This window comes from Drosophila novamexicana, unplaced genomic scaffold (genome assembly GCF_003285875.2).
Source record: "Drosophila novamexicana strain 15010-1031.04,08,12 unplaced genomic scaffold, DnovRS2.1 tig00001340-arrow-arrow-pilon, whole genome shotgun sequence".
Taxonomy (NCBI): Eukaryota; Metazoa; Arthropoda; class Insecta; order Diptera; family Drosophilidae; genus Drosophila; species Drosophila novamexicana.
In genome coordinates, this window is record NW_020824850.1 from 369,993 (window position 1) to 394,864 (window position 24,872).

A 24,872-nucleotide genomic window follows, 5' to 3' on the forward strand; every position below is an offset into this window, starting at 1 on the left:
ATACGTTTAGTTTTTCTTTAATTTTTTGTATATCACAAATAATAATTCACAATCGATTTTTAATCTAGAAAAATTGTTTAAAAAAAAATACGACAATAATACCAAAAATTATACAAATTTTGCATATAATCTGGTATTTTGCGGTATATTTGAACGCTTCTAATACTCTTCGCTGCTGTCCGTGTCCTCCAGCTGCTGCTGGCTATGCGTATTCGCATCCTCGTAGCCCTCCTCACTGCTGCCCTCGTATTCCTCATGATCGCCGCCGCCTTCGTTCTCATTGTCCTCATTCTCGCCCTCATCGTCTTCGTCATGGTCCTCATGCACCTTATACTGACCCTTGCCCTTTTGTGGTGCAGCTGCCTCGTGTTCCGCCTCTTCCTCCGCCTCCTCCTCCTGCTGATGCGTGTCAGCACTATTATCGCCATCGTCTTCTTCCCCTTGCACCTCATTGGCCTGGTCGTGTTCCACTTGCTGCTGCACGTGAACGCCACCCGCCTCGCTGCCATGGCCATGGAGTGTGGCGACACCATTTGTGATCACCTCGGCCTGAAAGCCGTTCGTGTCGTCCGCTGTGTATTTGACCACGCGCAGAGTGCCATCAGGATCGACTACGCTGCGTGTTGGCGTTGTTAATGAATGCGTTGACATGGCAACAGCGGCATTTACCTACCTGTAGACGCCGCGCACCTCGTCGCCGTTGCGCGTCTCTTTGCGATTCTGCAGCACACGCGTCTGGCCATCTTCGATGCCATAGGCGAAGCTGTATTCGGGTCGTGCCACATAGTCTGAGTGCGTGCCACCGCCATAGGCATCGGGCACGGCGACCAGTCGCTCCGGCCCCGCCACCGGACCCTCAAATCTCGTATAGGAATAGCCAATGGCCGAGCAGCCGGCAAATGTTGAGAAGATCGTCAACGCCAGCAGCGGCAGCCACGAGCCGAGTAGCTGCAACCGCTCGACGCGTGCCGACGCGGACGTAACGCGGAAGCACAAACAACAAGTGGCAAATGTTGTCGTCTTTGGTGTTCCAGCTGCGTGGCCGGTTATGCGTTGTCGCTTCTTCATGGCAGTTGTTGTTGCTATTGTTGATTGAATTTCAATGTTTTTATTTGCTGTTGTTTCTCGTTTTGATTGGCAGCGCGTTTTATTCGAGCTAACTTAATCCTCGCCAGAGTTTACGTTTGCATAAATACTAAGCGTGAAATGTTGCACTTCTCGGGTATTTATATATTTTTTCGCACTGCCCAACTGGGGAAAGGTATACCACAATCATTGTGCATATTTCCGCACAAATTATGCGCTTCAATGGTCACCGCATCCAACTGGAACTGGCCAAGAGCGCGCGCCAGAGATGCGGTCGTCCACTTGCCCCTTTGATGGGCAGCAAATTGCACACTTCCTAAAACCCAAAATGACGTCAATAAATTCAAGAGACGTCTAACTAAGGGCATCATATTTAAATATTTGGCACACTTAGATAATTTAGCTGCAAAACCCAAACCCAAAGAGAGAAAAAATAAAAAATGTCGTATTTTAATCAAATAGAAAAGGTCTTAAAAGTACGGTAAGGCAGGAAATACTTGATTTAATTCAAGTGTGCCTTTTTTAATGCAAAAACATAAAGCAAGCTTTTTTACGGTTTTATACCCAATTAAACTTAACCAAGTTTTAAAAACTCTTAAATCAATACCCAAATAAGCTCAATTTAAGACCCTCAATACAAAAATATAACCATTTTCAGACTAATAATGTCTTCTATTGAGCAAAATGTTCTACATATAATTTAAAATTGCTTGTGAGTTCTTGAATAAAGATGATGGAAACTTAATTTAAGCTCAAACTAAGTTGTGCTCGAGATAAGTTTATATTAACCTTCCTACAAGACCTCACAAGTATATATTATACTAAATTTATTAACAAAAGTACTTCTATTAATCTATTAATTCTATAAATAAATTTTCTTCTTAAATTAAGATCAACAGGGCAGAATTTTTTGATCATATTTCAAATATATTTAATATATTGAATTATATTGAATCCTCGGCATTTCGAATGTCACAATTCCTTCTTTTGATCAAGATATATAATACATGAATATATATATATATATATATATATATCTAAGATTCTGGTACGAAAGAAGATTTATTTTCATATTATAACGTTTTCATTTTATTAAAAAATATTATTTAATATTATGTCTATAAACACTTTATCGTTGCGAATTTGAAATCCTATTAATTGCATTGCATGTTTGCCCATTTATGTGCCCATCATAATTTCGAGTCTTATTGACCAATTTGTGCCCGAGGCTTGGGCACACCTGTCCGCCGCAGCAACGGCATCTAAACACTCTCTGAAAATGTTCGCGTCAAACATGGAAATCGCTTTAAGTGCGTTCAGCTGATTAGCCGCACAGCCCGCCGGCTGGAGGCGATGCTTATAATGCGCCTGCTTAAAGATCGAACAGTTCGAGTCATGATAGTCATGGCAAAAAATGAAAAAAGCAACAAAAAAACGCAGCTGTGCAGCTTTGACCTTTTTTGTGTGAGGGTTCCGCCAAAGAAATATGGCTATTATTTTGACTACTTCTAATTTATAAGCAAGGCGCATTGCTGCGGTTGCGGCTGCGGCTGCTGCAACTGTTGTTTGGCATGAAAAATGCATATATCATTGGCCTCTGGTACTTGACGGCTGTTTGTTTGGGCTTTAAAGCGCGCACAGTAGCCCAGGCCAGGCGGACAGACGGACAGACCTGGCAGCTGGGCAGCCGGTCAGCTAGGCAGCTAGGCTGGCCCATGAGGCGGGCAATAGCAGCGTGGGAAAACTTGTTGTTGTCGACGAAGACGACGAGGCGCTTAATTACCCATTACACAAATGCCGCTTGGCAGCTTTAAGAATCGCAATTCGCAAGTTTTTGGTTTTTGGCTATTAACGCCAGCGCTTGGTAGTCGTAATTAAGACGCAGACGCAAGCTGCTGGATGTGTTGGCCTCAGTTCGTTGCCTAAGTCTTTCGTTTTGCCCTTTAGCGGCACGCAACCGAATGAGCCAAATGTGCCATTGCATTATGACTTATGTTGCTGTTGCTGCTGCTGCTGCTGATGTTGATCCATGTTGCAATGCAAATCGTTGTCATTGCTTTTGTTGTTGTTTATGTTGCTGTCGCATGAGGGACAACAACTGTGCAATCAAAGTCTATTAAAAGCAAAACTAAGCCACATGCCAAAAAATCATGTTGCTGACCAAAATGAGAGCGTGCGCCTCGCCAGACAAAAGTCTAAATAGTCGCCAGACAGCGTCCAGGTGTCCAGGGGGAGGGACGGTCGGTGGGGCTGTCTGTGAGGGAGACAATCTGCCTGGCAGATTTCTTTCTTGCAATAAATTGCATTTACTACACGCTGCGCTCTGTTTCTATCTTTTATTTTTGCTATTATGTAAGTCAACAACGTTCCAGTCTCAGCTCACAGCTTACAACTCACAGCTCACAGTGGCCCGTTTCCAGTTCCAGTTCTCCACTTTCCCCTCCCTTCCTCTCCATCATCATGCGCCACTTTTCACTATTAAGTGCTCTGGTTTGTCTCTAGCTTTGATTTCGTTTTCATTTGCGTCGTCAGCCTGGTCAGCTTCAGTGCCCCAGCAGCTCGCGATTGCAACAGCTTCAAACAACAAAACGAGACAGGCAGAAAAACACACTCACACACACACTCACACACATACACATACGCACACAAATGCCTGTAATGAAAATGAAATTGAAATGCGAGTGCGAGTAAGAGCGGTTCCATTAGCCGCTTTGCCATGCAACGTTTGTGTCTGTGTGTGTGTGTGACGGGATTCTACAAGAAACCACAACAAAAATATGTCAAAAAATTTCATAAATTTGAAATTTCTTGCAAATAGTGTAAATATTGCTTAATAAAAGTAAATAAATAAATCTTATTATTCGCCCGGCAGAAAGGTTGAAACAGCACAGAGCGCTTGACCTCCTTCTTTAGCTTGGGCCTGACAGTCTGTCTGCCACGGCAGCTGCTGAAGGCATTTCAAATGACCAAAATTCTAACGAAGTTACTGAAATGATATACTTAAAGCTTGGTACATATACTCTTAAGAGTGTGCACTAAGTCGGGGTGTTCCGTCCTCAAAGAAAACATCATAAAGAAAGCAGGATAAAAGCTTGCTTTACAAACGTGACGCCATGCGCCTGCGTGGCTGTGTTGCCAGCGCTTTGAACTACAACTAACTTTTGGCATCTAAATCTGGCAACATTATTCTTGGTCAAAAAAAATCAAATTCTATATAACCATAGGTCAAAATTTCCCACCAGCTATCTTATACGTAGGCTAGTCTAATATATAAGAAATCAATCTATCCGATTTTAAATAAAGTATAAAATGATTTATTTAAGGATGGTCTTTGGCAACCTTTCCATTTTTAAATATTTAATTAGTTTGGGTCCGTGGCTTAATTAATTAAGATAAAAAATTGAATATTTAAAATTAATAATTCAAGAAAATTCCAGGCTAAACGCCTAAAGCTGAATATGTTTCGCCTATCGACTGAATCTAATGTCAAACTCTTGCAACCGGGCAACATGCGTAACTCATGTCACGTTGCATGGTCACGCAATGGCCGCTGCTTATCCGCAGCTTGGACAGCAGACCGGCAACTGGTGGCAACTGTCGATTTTTCACCTTTTTGCACCCTGTTACAATGTGCGAAAACAAATGCGCGTATTTCAGTTTTGACAATGCACAAAATGCGTGTCACATAAATTGACGCAATGCGAACCATGCGGCCACTATCAAGTGCACCTACCCACACACACACACACGCACACACAGAGCTGCCACCGCGTGGTGTCGAGGTGCCAATTAAAGCTACACGCCAGACCAAAAACCAAACAAAATGGTACAGAACCGGCCAAAGACTTGAGATTCGATGCGATTCGGTTCGATTCTTGGCGGCGTGTTTTATGCACCTTTGACATGCAAGCCGATTGAACGGGCGGCGAGTCCACGCTGACTCGGCACAGTTTACACGAAACAACAACAACAACAGCAACAGCAGCAGCAGCAACAAATGCGATTGCATTTTTTTATAAAATAGTGCAAAAATTACGAAATTTGTCGTCTGACAAAAAGCGCAGAAAACGTTATAAATTAAATTTACAATTTTGGAGCTCATTAAATGCCGAGCAGAGCGGCAACAAATGTTTGTTGTCGCAATTGTTGGCCATTGAATAATGGCTAGAAAAGGGTATATTGATTTAGTGCAAATGTGGGAAACAGGCAGAGGGAAGCAGCTCCGACTCCATAAATTATATATACATATATTTCTTCTATATATATGCAATCGGAAGGACGAACCAAGTCGATCTAGCTACATCCGTCTGACTGATGACTTACAAATGTAAATATAAATTCTCGTAATTGCAGCATAAATCATTTCTTTCGATATCTGCTCCAATCGATAAGAATCGATTTTGAGACTTGGTTTTATAAGCATAACTTGAACACTATTAGAGCTATGTATCGTATTAAATACTCACCTTAGATAATTCTCTCCAATTCCCAAAAAATTGCAAAAAAGGAGATTTATAAAGATAAAGTATGCAGTTACTTCTATAGGTCGTATTTCGTATTTAATACAGATCGGACTATAAACGCCAAAGTTAATCAAGAATGCATTTCCCATAGTATGTGTTAAAGGGAAGAAGAAGCGAAGCCCCTTCTCGTGCATAGCAGAAAGCTAAAATGTTTGCGACGGCAGCTTGATGCTGGGCCCAGGGTATCTACAAGTCGAGCACGGTTGCATGTTGCTCTTGTTGTTGTGGGCTGTGCGAGTATTTTGGTCAAAATTTAGAACATCGCCTTGGGAAAAAGCCAAAATGCCTTTAATTGTTGCCAATTTCAGGTCACTTTAAGTCGTTTTGCTTTGTTGTTGGGCCGTTAAATTTTCTCGCGTTTGTCACAAATTGAATAATGTCTCAATTGAACAGCAAAAACAACAACAACAAACAAACAAGTCAACATTGCTTGCAGTTGTTTGCACAGTTCACAGTTGGCCGCTTAAATCGCGCAGCTAATTACGTGCTAAGAAAAACTCAATAAAGACAAGGCCCAGACATTATATAATGACGCTTTCTGATACACTTAGACGATTATATATAGCTATTTATATAGTATATGTGCGCATATCCTGGCAGCAGCTGCTCAAAGCGCGGCGCTAGAAAGTGAAAGGCAAACATGCAAACGCCCACTTGGCACTTGAATATATATATAAACATGCACACGTATTTATATATATATATAGCTTACTATAACTAGATTTTTATATAATTGCAACTGTTTTTTTTGTCCGTTTTGACTAATTTGCCTGCGCTTGGTAGCCAAGAAACGAATGACTCGGACAACGAACTTGCTGCCGCAGCAGCCTAAAGACTCGAAATTAGAGCAAACGGCCTACTAACTAACCAACTGAACTGAATTAAACTAAGCGCAATTTAAGCGAACCGGTAGCCAGTCAGCCTCTGGCTATCTGACAATCGCACCACTGACCAACATATGCCACAGACAACAACAGCCGGCTGGCTGGCTCAGAGATCGATACAAATATGGGTCAGCTTGTGACGCGGCAAATGTGGACATATCTGATTGTCTATGCGGCAAATGCAATTTTAATTGCCAATCATCAATGGCCAAAACTGCTGCCGGTTGTATAAGTGCGAGAAATCTTTAGCTGAATAATTGCATCTGCGGTCTTATCTGCAGATCGAACTGATTTAGCATATGACCAAAAATAGATGCCTATGTCCGCACTTAAGTAAATACTTCTACTAAACACGCCATTAGATTTTATTATTTTATGCCAATTTTATGGCTAATAATTCCGTACCCCAGAGATTCCCTCAAAGATTGTTATGAATCCTTAAGATACTTCTACTCTAGCTCTAAGCTACTTTTGTGTGTTGCATCTGAATACAAAGTTTTGTACCTCAAAAATTAGCAACAATAATAATGTATATTCAAGTATTTATAAAATGTTACTTCGTATCTTAGAGATACTTTTTACTTAATAGGTTACCAAAGTAACTTGTGGGCCACAGAAGCTTTTGCATCTAAAAGATACTTTTAGAATATCAAAATTACCTTTATATACGTAAGCCAAGGTCACTTTTGTATTAGGCAGATTTTGTATACCAAATGTAAGAGGTTACTTACAGATAGTTTTGTATCTTAAAGATATATGTGCATAGCAAAGGTCGTTTAGTGTCTTTGAATAAAATAAAAAATTGTTTTTCAATAATTTTAAAGCTGAATGTTGAAGCACTCGAGTCGAGAGTCTTTTAACGCTAACATTGAGTTTGAGATAACTATGATCTCAATGCTTGACTGTCAGTCGGTTTCAGAGCTTACTTTTGCCCCATAAACGTCGACAATTATCTAAGAATCTCAAAGTGCTGCGCCTTCAAGAACGCGCATGCGTAATAGCCTTTTTAAGAACCCAGCCCCACATATGTTGCCGCCCACGGCAAATGATCTTCATATTACCATATACCATGGCTAATAAAAGCCAAATCGATTTCAATGTTCAATAACTTAATTAAGCGCAGATTGGGGTTAAATTTGCATGCAAATTGCGAATTGCATGCGCTTTGCCAGGCCAGGGGCCGGCACAGGGGCCGGCACAGGGGCGTCTGCGCAATCATCTTTGGAATATGAAATTGATAAATCGATACGATTTCAATCGGGCAATTAAATAAATATACGATACGGCAATTAACCAGTTGACTTATACAGAGCCGGCCATTATAACGAAGAACAAATAATTGGCGTTGATTAAACTGCGCCAAAAGCTACAGTTAATTGACATTTAAGGCAATTACTTAACTTTGGCAAAAAAAAACAAAAAAAAAAAAAAAAAATCAAAAAATAAAAACTAAAAAACAAAACATATACGAGCTAATAACGTCTGCGGGGGCTGTTCGATTTTGGGCACAGCTGTCTTTAAATACCAACCGAATGGAGCCAAAAGCCATTGCTAATTGCATTGACTGCTGCCGCAGCGGCAGTTATTTTTGTGGAAATGCAGTTTTCACATGCTCGACTTTGGTTTCTGCGCGTTTTTTCTTCAAAATTTACATACGTACTCTTGTGTGCGGCGCCACAATTCTCAGGCTGTGCAATTGAACATTGGGGCACTTGTTAGCGGCAATTAATGTTAGTTGCAGACGGACTGCATAAATCAGCCTAATTGCTATATTTAAATTCTAAATTTGGTTCTTTTTTCCAAAAAAAAAAAGGCGCACGCTTGTCGTGCACAACTAACTGAATATCGGACCCGGCCTGCTCAGCAAAAACATTGGCTTGTATGTTTTTTTGCATGTAATATATGCATAACATTAATTTTGCTGCCAGCCAGCAGGTGGTACGGTTTTTATTTTTCAAAATTAGTTTTTAACTTCACACTGGGTTTTCTTAGAATATCAATTAAAACTCTTGCATAAACAGGGAACCCTTCTCTATTAGTTTTAAAATGCGCGCGCTCATTGAACGACAAGCTATTTATGGTGGCAGTGCTGTATAACGTGCGCGCGCACTGCCGCCACAATCACAGCTGATATGCAGCTCACTAATGCCAGGCTGTATTTAACAGCCTGTTAAAATAAATATAAGACAAATGAGGGAATTTATGAACTGTGAATATTGTATATTCATAAATTATAATAATGATACATTTTTTTAATTATTAGCAAGAAATGTATTAAATTTATTACATTAATATTTCGATAACCCTTTTCAGAGCTGCGTACGGGCCGTTGGACTATCGATAAGTCTACATATTTATCGCAGAGAAGCCGGCTTCGCAATTTTGCACAACAATTTTGTTTACGTTTTGTTAAAATGTCGCTGTCGCCGAAGAATAGCGATGCGTCAGTGAACAAGGAAGCGAACGACGGCGATGATGAAGTGGCTAAGAATCCAACAGCCACCGAAGCCATGGACACGGATGACCGCCCCGCAGCAAACAATACTAAAGACATACATTACGATGCCGATAGTGAGATGAACGAATCGGGAGCAGAGGATGCGGCGCCCAAACGAGAGCCGACCACAGATGAGGATGTGTCCACGGTGATTGCACCGGCTAACCGCTCGACGTCTGATCCCATATCCAAGCAGAATTGCAAATGGAATCTACGTGTCATCATCTCAAATTTGTATATGCAAACCGAGCAGCGACTGCCCAGCGCTCGTGTGCCCAAATGCCTGCACAATACGAGTCAGTGCGTATGCAAGCATCGCTGTGCCATGCTGCCGGATGCGCCAGACATTGGGATTGCCCAGGAACTGCGCAACAATCTATATAGCCAGCACTATGAGACATATCTGGATATGCTGGAGACAATGGCCCTGCAGTCGGTCTATCCGGATGAGGCTGTATTTGATCGGCTCCTCGATATGATTATGGTAGGTTTGAATATACTTTGAATAAACCTAACCATTGATGATGTGCAATCTACAGATACTCAACACCAAGAGCCTGACCCTTGATGAGCTGCACAGCAGATATAGAAATGTGATACGCGTTTATTATCTGCTTGTGGATGCATTTCCACCCTGCTGGACAGCGTTGCGTCCCTACTATTTGAATTTCCTGGGCATCACCAATGCCACAGACGAAAAGCCACAAAAACTGCAGCTATTGCTGGATTTGCTGGAGGATTGCCTGGCCAAATGCAGCGACTCGGAGATTAGTCGGCTATCGCCCTACTACGAACAGTTTGTCCATGGTTTTGCTGAGGAGGAGAATGCAAACATGTCGCCAGAGGAAGTGTTTCTGTGTCATGTACAGGACTACGACTGGCAGAGTGGCAAACAGTGGGTAGATGAGTTTAAGAAAATGTCAGCAGCTGTGCAGCTGGCGCGCCTCTGCGATGCTCTGGACATGTTATGCTGGGTGTTGGAGCGTGAGTTTATGGCCTGGTTGGATCACAATCGTTTGCAGCAAACCGAGCCGGAAATCTTTCAAGAGGACTCAAAACCCTTTGTGCTCATCGTCTTTGGCATGACAAAGAGCACGCGGCTAACGAATATAACGCGCCAGCTGCTGCGCTTGTATAGCCGTGCCGCAGCCAAGTCAATGTATCCGGAACGCCTGAGGATATTAGAGGTAATTGTATTTATCTATCTAGCTGAGTATTTGCCTAATTTGAAGCAAATTTCACAATTCAGCGCTATGTGTCGCTCATCATGGAGGCGAGCAACACGGCCGAGCTGGTGTATGCAAATAATTCGCTGATTTATCCCAATCTGGGGTCGCAGACACGTCGTCTCATCGGCGAGTTCTTTAAGCTATTCAAAACCGAAAATCCTGCAGATGTTAGCACCTATATTAAGACCATACCGAGGCTCAGTCAGTGCTATGTGCGTTACGAGTTTGCCGATCATTTTCTGCGTCTATTTTACTGCTCCGATGCGGGATTTGGGCCGGGCAAGGTGTGCGAGGAGCTGAAGGCGAAGCGTTGGCTCAAATACAAGCCACGCAGCGCCATTGAGGACTCGGACAATGAGCAGTTGTCACGTGAGGATTATCTAAAAATTATGCTCAATGCGCTGCGGGATTATTGCCTGTGGCTGAATCTGCAAGCGTGTTGGAAATATATCAAAACCAAAGTCCCGGTGCAGCAGCTGCAAACAAGGACGAGCAGTCCACTGGCCACGCCCGTGGGCGTTGTCACTGGCGATGTGGGCAAAATATTTATGCTCGACGAGATGCAAAGGGAGGCGCACACCTGGAAGCAGCGCATCAACTCGAAAGTCATTTTGTCCAGACCCAAAGTCAATCTGCCCGTGGCCAGGATCAGTGTGAGCACCATGGCCGAGCGTTATGGCGGCGATATACGACAGCTGCGCTATCTGCGTCGTGTGCTGCTGGAGGTGAAGCGCTTCGAGGATGTTACAGATTGGCTGGACTATGTAAATGATTTCCTGGGCGAAGATGAGCCATCATCAGAAACTGAGTCCCAGAAAGAAAAAAGAGCACAATTGCCAGTGATAATTAAAACCTAAAGGTAAATTATAAATACGGCCATTAAAATAAGCCAAAAGAAGAATAGAAGTCAATAAGGATACAAGCTGATCACTTGTGGGCCCATCTCTAGTATTAATATTAAACAATATACTGAATTTCAAATTTCAACATTTTCAAAAAAGTTCCAATTCGCCAAACTCGCAACGTAAGCGCACAGTCAGCTACGTAAACGCAAAGTGAGCAGCGTAAACGCAATGTGCGCAACGCAAGCGCAAAAGCTTCACGTTTTAACAGAAAATCCGCCAGCACTTAACAGCAAAGTCATTTAACAGCAAACCCAATGCAGGATATCATCCTGTCTGGCAGCCAAAAAAAAAAGAATACTTTTAGTTGATTTTAGCAGCACAACCCCGTCGCCAGCAGCAAGAGCAGCAAATGCTTGCCGTCGCGACAAACACGCAAACTTAACCAAGTGTTATTCAAATAAACTACAACTCGAGTGCAAAATCAAAATTGTACGTAAGGCAACAACAGCAACAGCAACAACAACAGAAAAATGTGCCGTATAGTGTAACAGTAGCAAAAATAACAACAACGAACGTTGTGAGCACAGTGGTTAAAAAAGAAAGGAAACTAAGGAAAACACACACACAACAGCAAAAGCAAAAGAAAGCGCAGTCAAAATGTCGACAACTGTGGAACAGGTGAGCAAACTTGAAGCAAAACCAATTTAAGTAAATTTATGTAATTCCAAATATATATGTGGTATATACATATATTTTTTTTTGGCAAACCAATCAGTCATTAAGGCAATGTTACGGTATTTGAAACGGGCAGTCATTGCCGCCGACAACTGCGTAACATGCAGTGCCAGGCGGCCAACTGGCTGTCAGTCTGTCTCGCAGGCGGTCGCACTGTCTGTCAGTGTGTGTGTAGGTGTAGCCAGCTTGCGCTCAGCGTCGCTCGCTGTCTCTCTTTCTACTTGGGTGTGTGTGTGTGTGTTAGTGTGCGTGTGTATTGGCATGAGCCGTGCTGTTTTGCATTGCCATGCCAACGGCGACGCTGGCACTTCCTGTTTGGCTGATATTGCCTCGATTTGACAGTAAAATTCGATTAATTTCTAATCTGTACATCAGCTTGGCACAAGTGCCACAGCCAGACAGACTCGCAGACTTCATACGTATTCAGCGACAAATATAAATAGCTGCCATTTTGTCAGCGAATTGAAATGCACACACACACACCACAGTCAAACACCCACACACACACACACACACACACATTCAGTCAGTCACATGCACAGGACGCGGCAATGCATGCAAATTGCGTTTGCATATACAGTGAAAGCTCAACTAATGCTACAGCGGACATTGCCTTTAGCCGGCATATTATTTGTTGTTCTTGCGTAAAGAGAGTTTTTCAACTAGATTTGAATTAGATTAAAAGACAATTAGGCTTCGCAGGCTTTTGACAATTGATTCCATTAAGGGACAAAGGATATGTTTTTTCTCTTCAGTTTTAGTTAGTCGAGCATTGTATTATTTATAGTAATACATCTTTGTCAATGGGCTACAAAGGTTGATGCTGTCTTTTGGATTTAAACCTAATTGAAAACTTTATTTTTGTGGAAAGAGCATTTTTTGTTTGTTACATCGTAATTGTAGTTAAATATATATATGCTTGCAATTAAATAGAAACAATCGATTATTTGCGAGTTTTTTGGCACTAAAATATACAAGATTTCAATTTTTGTTTACAACTAACATATCTAACTAAATATTTGAATATATATATATTTGTTATCAGATCTTTTGCCTGCATATTTGACTGTCATTTTGTAAATTTTTTGTCGACTTAATCTCCGCAAAAGGAACGCTCCAGTGTGTGTTCACTGTACTTCAATTCAATCGTGCGTTTGCTTGTCTGTGATTTGACAATTTGTTGCAAGAACTAGTCTAGCCCACCTCTCCCCCGCCCCTTACCACCTTAAGAGCTGTTCACCTGCTGGCAAATTGAAGTGCCCCAAACGAGTGGCCCATTTAAGTTAACTTCAAGATTTGAGGGTGTCTTCCTCCAACCCCCCAAAAATGCATTGAAAACACAAGTTTTTACTTTGTGTCGCTTCAATTTTCTAATTGTAGCTTAATTTTATGTAAATTATCTTCCAAATCTCAGTTCCTTTGGCATGTCTTACTTTCTTTTTTTGTGGTGCGTATGCTACGCGTAAGTCTCGCCTTTCAAAGTCACCGAAAACTTTTGTTGCATATTTCAAGGCGCGCATGTAGCGCGAGTCATTACGTTTTATAGACTTTATAAGAACTTCGCTGATGCAGTTTGGTCAAAAGTTTTCGCTGCGCTGCGCTGTCAGGTGACTGCTCAGCATATTCTTATATAGAAAAATACACATACATATATAAATATATAGTATATATATGTACACGGAAAGTTAAAAACCGGCAAGAGGAAGATAGCGTTAAGAACGGAAGGCGCCTGTTTTTTTGGTTGAGCGGAAAGAAAAACATTTTCAAGCGTTTATGGCCACGCGGTATTATGATGGCATTTAATATAAGTTTTCCGGGAAAAACAAGATTAAAGCTTCACAGTGTGCTTAAATTTGAATTTTTATATAGAACTCATTAAATTGTTTACATACATGATAATGTGTACAACAATCCTACTTGGCATTTAATATACACATAATTTAATAGTAGTATAAATATAATCACATTTAATTAACTTATAATTTGAGCGAAGCAAACATTTTTGCATGAACTTTGAATGCGAAAGGATTTGCAAAGTTTTTAAATTAAATGTAACTATGCTTTAGAAAATACTTGACATTCTTTTATGGCCACTTGAAAGCGATTCATTTTAATCAAAACTTTCTGTTGCTCCTTATTCCACTCAAATTCATGGAAATGTTGCCCCAGAAAGGATGCTTTACCCATATATTTCGCAGAATTTTAATTGCACAGTAATTTTTTTTGTTATTTCTCAACACTTTTCTTGTGTAATTTGGTTAGCAAATGTGTGAGAGATGAAGTATATATATATATATATATATATATATATATATATATAAATTCTGTCCGTTTCTATGGAAACTAGCCACATTTAAGAAACTTGGTTAGATGTCAAACAAATCAAGAGGGAGAAGAATAATCATATTGAAAAAGGTTAAAGAAATAAGTTAGTAATAAATAAATAGGGGAATGAGGGTAGAGCAGTTGAATGGAGTTGTTTAGAGGGGAACCGGAAAGGAGGGTGAATAAATAAGTTAATTAATAATAAATAATAAATAGAGAATAACGAGTCGAGTATTAGAATAGAGAAAGGATAAAATACAACAGAAGTAGAGAAGAAGGAATGGAACTCGGAAGAGAATTCGGAGTAGAGTAGTAAAATAGAAAGAGAAAGTGAGAGAGAGAGAGAGAGAGAGAGAGAGAGAGAGACAATGCGAAGGATAGAAAGAGAGAGAATGAGAGAGAGGGTCAACACAATTGTATTAGAGAGTCAAGAATGGGGAAAAAGTGCCAAAAGAAAAAAATTAATAAATAAATAAGAGAATGAAGACTAGAGTAAGAGAATAGAGGAAGAGGGGAATAAACAATAGTGGAAGAGAAGTTGGAATGGAAAATTATTGCCACGGTGGAGGATAATTGTGTTGGCTGTCCGGCCTCGAACTATTATTTCAAATAGTTTCCCACTTTCTATGCTTTTCATTTTCCCAAATCATGTTATTTGAATGCATAGTTAAATAAGAAAATAATAGGGAGCATTCGTATGAATTATAGTCATGATGTATTATGTATGGCATATAGCACGTCGATTTGTAACGGTGCATGGGCTAACTAACGAGACTCACGCACACACACACACACATACACACACAGGCACACATATGTGTATATACAGCCTTGTCTGTTGCTGTTACGTGCGAAGCTTCCTGCTTTTTGTGCAGCATTTTGCCCTGAGCATAAATTACAACTTCTCAGAGGTTAGCAACAAACGCGCACATATGTACAGGCACACACACACTCGCACACACATACATACATACATACATACGCTCGCATGTGCCTTTGGCTTGGCTGTCAGCGTCGCCGGTTGCCGCTGCTTACATAATGTTAATGATGCTGCCGCCGCGGCCAGTGCCGGGACTCATTTCATGTTGTTTGCGAAAAACAGAGAAAAAGAACAACAAAAACAAAAGTCAGCAGCGGCAGCGGCACGTGACACGCGGCGTCGGGGGCGTCACAATGGACGCACTGCATCCTGGGCTAAATTGTTTTGCCGTGTTGCCGTTGCTGTTGTTGTTGTTGTTGTTGCACATTATTTCAATTTGGCGGCATAATAAAGTGCTTCCGTTGTGGGCCACATGGCGTATTGTGCAACGCCTGGCAATGCGAGCAGCTCAGCTGCAGCAGCTGCATCCCCAAGGATAATGCCTTGCTCGGGCTTCGTTATGCTTGTTTGCGCTGATGCACAGCGCCAACGCGGGCCAACTGCTTGCCCCTGGGCAGTGCCTTGACACACACTCACACACACACACACACACACACCAACACACACAGTTGTACACACAGCTGCCCCCAATTGGCAGCTGGTGACCGCCAAAAGTGTCATTTGGAGCAGCGGCGGCTCTGCCCTGGCCAAGGTCAAATCTGAACTGTTTTGATTTAATTTATTGTTGCATGCATTTGTGCGCTCATAAAACGCCAACGAACGCCTAAGTTAGCACACAGGCACACACACACACACTCACACACCTGCTCCAGCTTCCTTCTGCCCATCCGCCCCTTTTGCGGCTAGCAAAGCCAATATTTTGTTTGTCTGCCTCTGTTTATCTTTGTCTTTGTCTAGAAGCGAGTGTGTCTGTGTATATTTTGATTGCTTTTGCTTACACCCTTAGCACCCTATCACACACACACACACTCCCACAGACACACACACAGCTATACAATGCCACGAGGTGACTCAATGTCTTGCTCATTTCCTTCGAATGGTCGAAACTATATTCAGCACAGCCGCTGTTTCTTTATGCCCAGTGTGTGTGTGTTTCTGTGTGTGTGAGATTCTTTGTGGCATAAATAGGGGTTTTGTTTTTATGTGAGTGCTGGCATAACATACATACACACGTATATACATATATTTATATATAGAACTGTAGCTGCCCCGACATTAAATGACTTTCCTTTTGCCAATTCGCAAATGTGCTTGACGCTCTAAAAGGATTCTAAATTGCTTTTACATTGGTTTCTTGTTAGCTTTATCTTTGTTTTTACCTTAACAAATGCTTTTTATTTTGTTACCTAAGTTCAATTTGCGCTTTAAATTGTGTTGAGGTTTCACATTTTTAGTCAGCAACAAAATTAGTGAAGCGAACTTTTAGAAGCTGCTTTTAAATGCCTTTCAGCTTTTAGAAGTGTCAATATCAGAAATTGTGCTAAATACTTTAAGCTTTATGTATTTGTTGACCTGTTTCTTAATAAATAAATCTATTCGACATCTCGATTTGAGCAGAGAAAATAAAGTGCTTTTCAGTTTGCTAAGCGAAAAACTTGTCATTTTGTGCCATGCATTTTTACCGTTTACAGCTTAGTAAGTAGCTGGTTATCAATAGTTAATTAGATATGCTCTGCAAAGAGGAGTGTCGACATGTCAGATTGAGTGTTAAACATATATTTTGGGGACACCTATCAAGAAAATGGAAATCTTGAGCTCTTACAGCATAAAAACTAAAGTGTGGTAGATTTTTGTTAGTCTCTTGGAATGCTTATAATCTGTAAAAACTCTCTTTATAAACTCGCGAAAATCATTTGTATGAAACTTTTCTACATGCCGATCAGCCTCAAGCTTGAATTCATTTGAGGCGTTTTTCACAATTTTCGTAAGTAGCATTCCTCCTTGGTGGAAGTGGGGATCCAAGATTTGACTGAAGACTTACAGTTGCAAAAGTTACTTGCCCTAATTAGCTCGTTTTTACAGTCACAACTTTAGATTTACAGTTTTAGAGTCACTTACCACAATTAACCAGGTTTTACAATTTCCAAAAATGTTTACACATGCAGTTACATCTTAAGACTTGTAATTGAAAAGTGACACCTCAATTAATACCGGTTTCTGCGGTTTTCGTACTATTTTAAAGTCACTTTAGACTTACAGTTTTGGAGTCACTTACCTCAAGTACACCCGCTCCGAGCTGATTTTGGATTGTGTACAAAGCTTGGCACAGTCATTTTAATTTGACTGAAACTTTGTCACTTTTTTACCTTTTACCGCCCACTGTGCGGACTTTGCACTTTGCACCCATTAAATGTTATCTCTTTCACAGTTTCGACTTTTGTACGCATTTTGCCTCCCCTGATTGCCTGTTCGTGATGTCTATATTTATTATACACTTCCTCTGGCCAACGCTGGCTGTGGCATGCAGCTTGTGACATTACAGAAACGATTTTAAGTTCTTTCAATAATGCTTGGTAAGACGCAACAAGAGCTCTGCTGTTTGTGAATGGAATATTGAATATTCATAGGGTTCCGCTTATTGCCATATATCGATGCCCATGTTAATTCTTACTGTGGGCAAAGGGCAATCAAAAAATTGACTTTTCGGGTTTTTCCCTTAGCTGTTTTTCACATGTTTCTGTGCGTCTTACCAGAACGAGCATCATATTGCGAGTGGAAGCAGATAGCGAGAGGGCGAAGAGTGATTGTGTTCTGGCGTGTACGCACACACACTCTCACACACACACGTGTGTATTGTTTCTTTTCTCATTTTCTTGATTTTATTACTTTTACTTTTTACGATTTATTTGCCGAAATTGCTTTTTTCCCTCCGCCAAAAAGAGAAAATGAAGAGAGCCAAAAGGAAATTGGCGTATTGTTATTGTTTGCTGCTGCCACTGTTCCTGCCACTGCCACAGCCAGAGACATTGCCACAGCCACTGTGGCTGTTGCTGTGACTATTGCATTGTCTCTCGCAGCCACTCAAAACGCAATTTTGTGGCAAATTCAATCAACATTGTTGTTAATCGATTCTGCATAGCGACCCCCCCCAAAGCCACTTGACTTGAGCACTTTTATCAGCTTTCTCACAGTTTTCTCCATTAGCTGTATGCTCTTTCAGCTTCAGTCATATGTGCACACACGCACACACATACGTGCGCAATTTTTCATTAATCATACGCCATGTTGCATCCACACAGGACTCGCTGCAATCACTGACTGCCAAGTGGCATTGCACACGGATTTTCCATGCTTCTGCACACGTTGCCCACTCAGAGCAAGAGTTTAAATGCTTGTCGTGGCGGAAGAGAGGGGCCGTTGGCGGGGGGAAGCAGAGGAAGCAGCACGCAAACATAAACACAAACACATATGCACATGTATTTAAATTCAATCGGAATATTTCTCTTATTTGATATTCTATAAACCCACTTTCAATTATTTCCGCAAAATAAAATTTAACATATTTTTCGGTATAAAAATATATTTTTCGAGTGCAAATATCGAAAAATGTAAATTTTATTCAAAAAGTGTACAGAATGCGAACGAACAGCTGCTCCTTGGCTGTCGACGAGTAAATACCCTTACATAAGGCGTATCATATGTCACTATAAGAGCTGAATAATATACTCGATGCTGATAAGATATGAGTTGAACGTAACGAAACAAATTAAGAAATCTTTTGTACGCCGAAAATGTAATACCCTTGCAGATATTTGCTTTAGCTTTGCAGATATGTGCGGAAAGCTCGTAACTGTTGAGTTCAATAAAAATATCTTGAAACACAGAATAAAGGTATTCGATATAGGGGTTCAATCAAGCTGGTTCCGTGATATGTACTGCCTGTTGATGCTGATCTTGATATATTTCAAGAATTTCTATACTTGATTGTGAACATTTTATAAAACTCTACTACAGTGAGTACTATGTTGGGCGGACAGCGATTGTAGTATAATTTTAAGAGAAAAGTTCGCCTTAAAGAGGGCCAATGTGTTCCTTCAAAGCAACCATCTTAAAAGACTTCGCCCAAGAGGAGCGTCCTCTCGCATAGTTTTCACTGTACATTGATTAAATCGCTTTCAAATTAGCATCTCTATTTAAACCGTAGTTGTCGATGTGGTATTTGCAAATGAAGTTTCAAATATTCGCAACGCCAAACAATAAAATCAAATTAAACACGGGCAATTATTAAAATATTGGCATAATATTGGCTGCATACGTTTAGTTAAACACGTTATTTAGCTAAACTGTCGCACTCTCTCTCTCTCTCTCTCTCTCTCTCTCTCTCTTCAATGCACAATTTAGTAAATTGCACATGGTCTAAAAAAAAATATGATACGTTCGCGCCTTAAACAGGTTATCTAAATTGCAAATTTTGCGGCGCGCGTAATTGAAAAACATAAACCGACAGGCAAAGCCGCATTTTCCCACTTACCTCTCGCCACACCACACTTTCTCTCCCTCTCCCTTTCTCTCTCTCTCTCTCTTTCTCTCTCTAATTTTTCATCTCTTATGGCTGCCGTTCGCCATTTTAGTTATGCAGCATGGGCAGCAAATTAAATGAAAATGCCGCTAAAAATAGCTAGCGAATGTGTCGCCTGCCTTCGCTCTGTCTCCCTCTCTCTCTCGCTCTTTCGCTCTGCCTCTCCCATTCTGGCTAATGCAATTACAGTAGCGCAGTGTCAAAATGCCTCAATTTAGTGCAAAATGGCTGTCATCGATTTCCGCTTATATTTCGTTCATATTCAATCATTTTTGTGCGTGTGTTGACGAAATCATTTCGAATGCGGTTCGATTTGCACAACGTTATTTTGTTATTTCTCTCAGCTCTTTTATGTATTTGACATTTTGGGTTATGCGTTACGAATTCCCAACCAAATGTGCATTAATTTGGCTGAATGTGTGCTTATCTGTGTGTGTGTCCCTTGCTGACAACAACACCAACAACAACATGAGTTCTGAAACAACATCGCTAACTGCCGCATGAAGTTCAATATTTGCCCGCGTTAAACCGTAGATGTATTAACATAATGTGTCAGCACAAATACAGAGTGTGTGTGTGTGTGTGGGCACATGCACACACACACACACATTGACAGGGCTTGTAGATATACATGTGCGTGTATCTTGGGAGAGGTCATAAAGCACAGTGCAACTGGGTTTGGGTATATCGAAGTGCTAACTAGTGTTAGAAAACATTTTAAATTTGAATACAATAATCGAAGATTATATACTCTTGAGAACCATATTTCTAAGTCAAAGCTTAAAAATGCTTTGACACAAAAGCTTTAAAAAAATTCATTTCATATATTCAATTATTGTGGTTTTGTAGATATGTTAGAAAAATACTTAGATATTTGCTAGGTCTTGCAGATATGTTAGAAGGTTAATAAAGCTCTTGCTATGCTCGATCAATAAATTTTCAAAAATATGCAAATCTTCTATAAAAAATCTCATTTTCAAACAATTTTTACTAAAAAGCTGTCTCTTCGATCTCAGAACCTATAAGAGCTAGAGAGCTGAAATGTTGCACTAGATTTTTCTAGTGCCCGCACAGTACGAGTTTTCGATTACCAATAACCAATCGTAGAAAATATATATCAAAATTATGTTTATGAAATGCTTCTTGAATAGTTTATACAGATTAAGCTCTTTAATTTTATAGCCGCCAAGCCTATAGCTGGCTTCGGCATATGTTTTTTGATCAAGAATATATATAATATTCTCTGATATTCGAAGATATGCTATGATAATAATATGATATGATAATAATAAGCTAATAAGTTAACTTTCATTCTTGCGCTGCCTCTTTTGATCAATTGTTTTTCGATTTGCGGACACGGTGCGTTAACAGCTTCGCGTTGCAAGTTGTGCGAGTCGCGCAAATGTGCTTGTCGCTTGAAAAATATGACGACAACTGTCAACGGCGATCCAGACGCAGCCATTTTTCCAGCTGATAGATCCCAATTGGCGAATACAGCTACCCCAACCACTTCTTTTCCTCGTCGCGGTCTCACAGCGCCACAGTCATCTTTAGCCTGCCTGTCGCGTTCCATGGCTGTCAGTTGCTTGCTGCACAGCGCTTCCGCCGCTTAAGCAACGTTCAAGCAGACACACAGATACACACGCACACCAATACACTGAGACTGAGGCATGTCACGTATGTTTGTGCCCAAGCATTCGCATAAACATTCCGTCACCATCTTGCTAAAGCCTCCTGCCTCCTGACAGTGTTTGCTGCTCCTGGCTCCTGTCTCCTACTCCTGCCTCCAACTCCTGTCTTCCGCTCCTGCCTCCTGGTTGTGGCACATCTCATATCCATCTGCACTGACAACACATTGGCATTGACGGCGCGCGCGTCGTTTTTGTTAAATGTCAGCGCTGTGGCAGGGCAGGTCCCTAGGCTGGGGTCACAGCAATTGACCTTCCATTCATCACAACAGCCACTGCCAGTGGCATACGCTTTGGCTCCGGTTCTGGTTCTGGCTCTGGCGCATATTGTTTATCTATTGATGTTTACAAAATTCATTTATTGATTACGGCAGACGCCACACGAAAGTTTTTGGTTACAAAAACAACATGAGCGCACGGGTGCTGCCCATTGAATTTGGGTTCCTGGGCTGGGTTTTTGGGTCTTGGGACTTGGGTTTCGGCTCTGTAATTATCCACTCAAATGAGGCTGAAAAACAGTTGAAGCATAGCTGTAACTGCTGTCAAGTCCTTTTATCTGGCGTCTTCTGTTAGTTAATGATGAGTGCTTCGAGTTTTTCCATATGACGACTTCCGCTTCACATTTTTACGCACCCTGTGCCCATTGAATTTGGTTGAGTTGAGCTATAATGTTGCTGTGCAAATGTATGTGACAGGCAAAAGAAGGATTTGCTTTAATATACAAAGTATATATATATATATCATATATCGGGTCAATCCCGCCCCGTCCATCTGTGTGTTTGTATGAAATTTGATTTACATATATGTTCTCTTCCCGTTTTCTCCCACATTTTCATATAATAATAATAAATATAGATTTTGAATCAACGCACAATTACTCGAAGACTAAAAGTTCTAGGGCCAGCAAATTTGGGATAGGGATTTTCGTAAAATGTACACAGAATCAAACTACTTAACTTTTCAATTATCTCTCTCCATACCTGAATATCAGATCGGTCTATAAACATATCCCATAGTGTGTAAGGCCAGCTTGGCGCTGAATACAGGACAACTGTTAGTCGTGCACTCCCGACTAGAGCACTTTAACTTGTCTTTTTTTTTTTTTTGGTTGTTTTTAAGCCTTTTTGGTTGGCAGCCAAATAACTGTAAATAAGCAGGTTGTCGCGGAATGCGACAACAGTTGTTGCTGTTGTTGTTGTCTCCTGGCGCTCGCGTCCTTCGTTTGAGGCAAATTTGCTTGGATGTTGGATGTTGCCTTCACACAAAAGGCAACAAATGAAAGACAAAAATATTTTGTAATGAAAGGACTTGAGAAATATAATAAATAATGACAAGTCCCCAAGCAAAGTGAAATGCAATCATGAGTAAGGCAGAGCCCCAGCGAACACACACCCAACCCCTACCCAGCTCTGGCTTTTCACTCACATTTCCTCGCTGCTGCTGCTCGTTGTTGATGTGCTTTTAAAGCACAATGACAATTAGAAAATCTTTGGCACTGCATAAAAAAGGGGTTTGCCATCTCGTGTTTTCGCAGTGCTCATTTCGAGAATTTTGTTTTCTGCCTTTTGGCGTGAAAAATGAGCTGCAAGGCTGGAGAGCCTAAAGGAAAACAAAACGGGGTAAATTTCTTTTCAGTTGCATTTGAGCGTGCAAGAGATTTATGCTTGGGTCTTGTTTTTCATTATTTTGTGCCTTTTGCAAATCACAATGATGATCCAATTGTTTAGAAATCTGTGTCGCGTTTTTCATTAACTAATTGACGCGAATTCAGCTTAGCAGCTTTTGCACTCAATCAAAAAATGGATATTTGCTGATAATAAAGACAAAATGTCATTAAGTTACGATTTAAACCATTTTGTTGTATATTTGCTGAATACTTTTGCTAGATCTTCAAATGCAATAACTTAATCAAGGCTGATGCGATTTTAACATGAAATATATTATTATTATATATATTAAGTTTTTTTAAGTAATTATATTTGATTGATTTGATTGATTTTTATATAAATTTTGCCTAAACATAATTTATAAAAATATCTAAAATTTATCAACATTCCAACCTTTTGATTTTAATAATATTTTCATTCCATGCCTTCTCAATAATATCTATAAGCTTATGAAATGGATACATAAAATCTGATAATACAACTTTCTTTTTATCGACTGAAAGTGTCAAAACTTGACTTAAGCCAGAAGTAAATAGATTTGCGTCAACACGAATTGATAAACAATTATTAATGCATTTAATATAAACTTTTAGTCAGAGATTAAAGACAAGTACTTTAATCTAATGCAAAAAGTTGATGATCAGAAGCATATTTGTAAATAAATTCATTTTCATAAAATTTGAGTTTTAGTTTAACTTTTTGCTGAGCACACAACAAGTGCCTTCATTTTGATAAAGCAATCAAAAAACATTTAGTAAATTATTCAAACTTATCTAAAGAGCCGAAACACAAAAAAAATAACAAAAACAGAAACATGCTGACAACATGAAAACACAAACACAACATAAAATGCAAAACATGAAAACCATTTTATGATGAAATCCAAACAAAAAGCCCCATTTAAAATGCAACCAACTGGCATATGTATATATTTATATATATATATATGTGTGTGTGGATGTGTGTGTGTGTGTGTGTGTGTGTGTGTGTGTGTGTGTGTGTGTGTGTGTGCAAATACTCTCTATAACACAAGGAAAATGCATGCTGCTCATGAGAGAAAGTCTCTTCCCAACCCCTTGCCTGGTTTAACTGTTGCAATCGCTGACGAAATTAATTAATTGCTTTGCCTGTCGCTGGCAATTTGCCACGCCCACACGCCAAACCATCGAAAACTATAAATTCAATTTGCCTTATATGCGTTAAAGACAAGCTGAAATATATTTGGTGTCCTCTTCTTTGAGATTTGAAATGCTGGCGCGGCACAAGACGCAGACAAAGAGAGAGAGAGAGAGAGAGAGAGAGAGAGAGAGAGAGAGAGAGAGAGAGAGAGAGAGAGAGAGAGGGCCAAGTCAGCAGCCAAGGAAGCCAAAGTAACTTTTGCCATGGCCCAAAAATCCTTTTTTAATTAAATTTTCTGTACATTTTGCAGTTTTTAGGTTTGAGTAGACAATGAACCCAACGCCTCATATATGACAAGCAAGTCCTTTGACTTCGCTGCGCTCTTTCTCCTTTTCTCTGCCTCCTGCCATGTCTCCCAGCTGAGGCTTCTCGCAGTCTGTGACTGTAACCAAAGACAAAGTTTTAGCCCGGCTGCATTCCGGCTGCTCCTCTTCCCATTGTTGCTGTTGTTGTTTTCTGTCAACTTAATCCAATTACATGCACACGTACCACTCGGCTTGCCATAAAGTACATATGAGCGTAGTTTGCACTTTGATTTTGGTCTCGCTTCTTGTCTCCTGCGGCTGGCCGCTTGCAGCGGCCCAACAACGCGGCTGCCCGCCCATAGTCCCGCCACGATAATAATGCAATTGATAAGCGAGAGTTGCATCGAGATTACGTAGAGTATTCTCTGAGGTAAGCGAGCGTGAGATAAGCTATCATGTCTACTATAAATTCGTTTTTTTTGTTAAACTGTGCAACAACTTAAAACAGATTTACCCAAAATATATTTGATAAAATATATGTCAACTGATTTGATAAATATAGTTGGTATA

The 24,872-nt window shown here is 40.5% G+C and overlaps 3 protein-coding genes across 4 annotated transcripts in view; 2 read left to right on the forward strand and 1 right to left on the reverse strand.

The window, feature by feature from the left end:
* Nucleotides 1-159: 159 nt before the first annotated feature.
* Nucleotides 160-1,068, reverse strand: LOC115767129 (pheromone-processing carboxypeptidase KEX1). Its single transcript, XM_030711291.1, has 2 exons — nucleotides 674-1,068; nucleotides 160-616 (listed from the first exon to the last, which is right to left on the reverse strand). Exons 1-2 carry the CDS (start codon nucleotides 1,066-1,068, stop codon nucleotides 160-162), a joined length of 852 nt encoding a protein of 283 aa, XP_030567151.1.
* A 7,800-nt stretch (nucleotides 1,069-8,868) lies between these two features.
* LOC115767136 lies at nucleotides 8,869-11,093 on the forward strand. The gene is made up of 3 exons (XM_030711298.1): nucleotides 8,869-9,474; nucleotides 9,530-10,177; nucleotides 10,240-11,093. Exons 1-3 carry the CDS (start codon nucleotides 8,908-8,910, stop codon nucleotides 11,074-11,076), a joined length of 2,052 nt encoding a protein of 683 aa, XP_030567158.1. The 5' UTR covers nucleotides 8,869-8,907; the 3' UTR covers nucleotides 11,077-11,093.
* A 578-nt stretch (nucleotides 11,094-11,671) lies between these two features.
* The window catches only part of LOC115767135 (bromodomain-containing protein DDB_G0270170), a 43,937-nt gene continuing 30,736 nt past the window's right edge, over nucleotides 11,672-24,872 (forward strand). For both annotated transcript variants that reach the window (XM_030711296.1, XM_030711297.1), the window contains exon 1: nucleotides 11,672-11,742. In XM_030711296.1, the coding sequence (XP_030567156.1) occupies nucleotides 11,722-11,742 (21 nt within the window). In that variant the 5' untranslated portion in view covers nucleotides 11,672-11,721. The remainder of the gene's footprint in view (nucleotides 11,743-24,872) is intronic.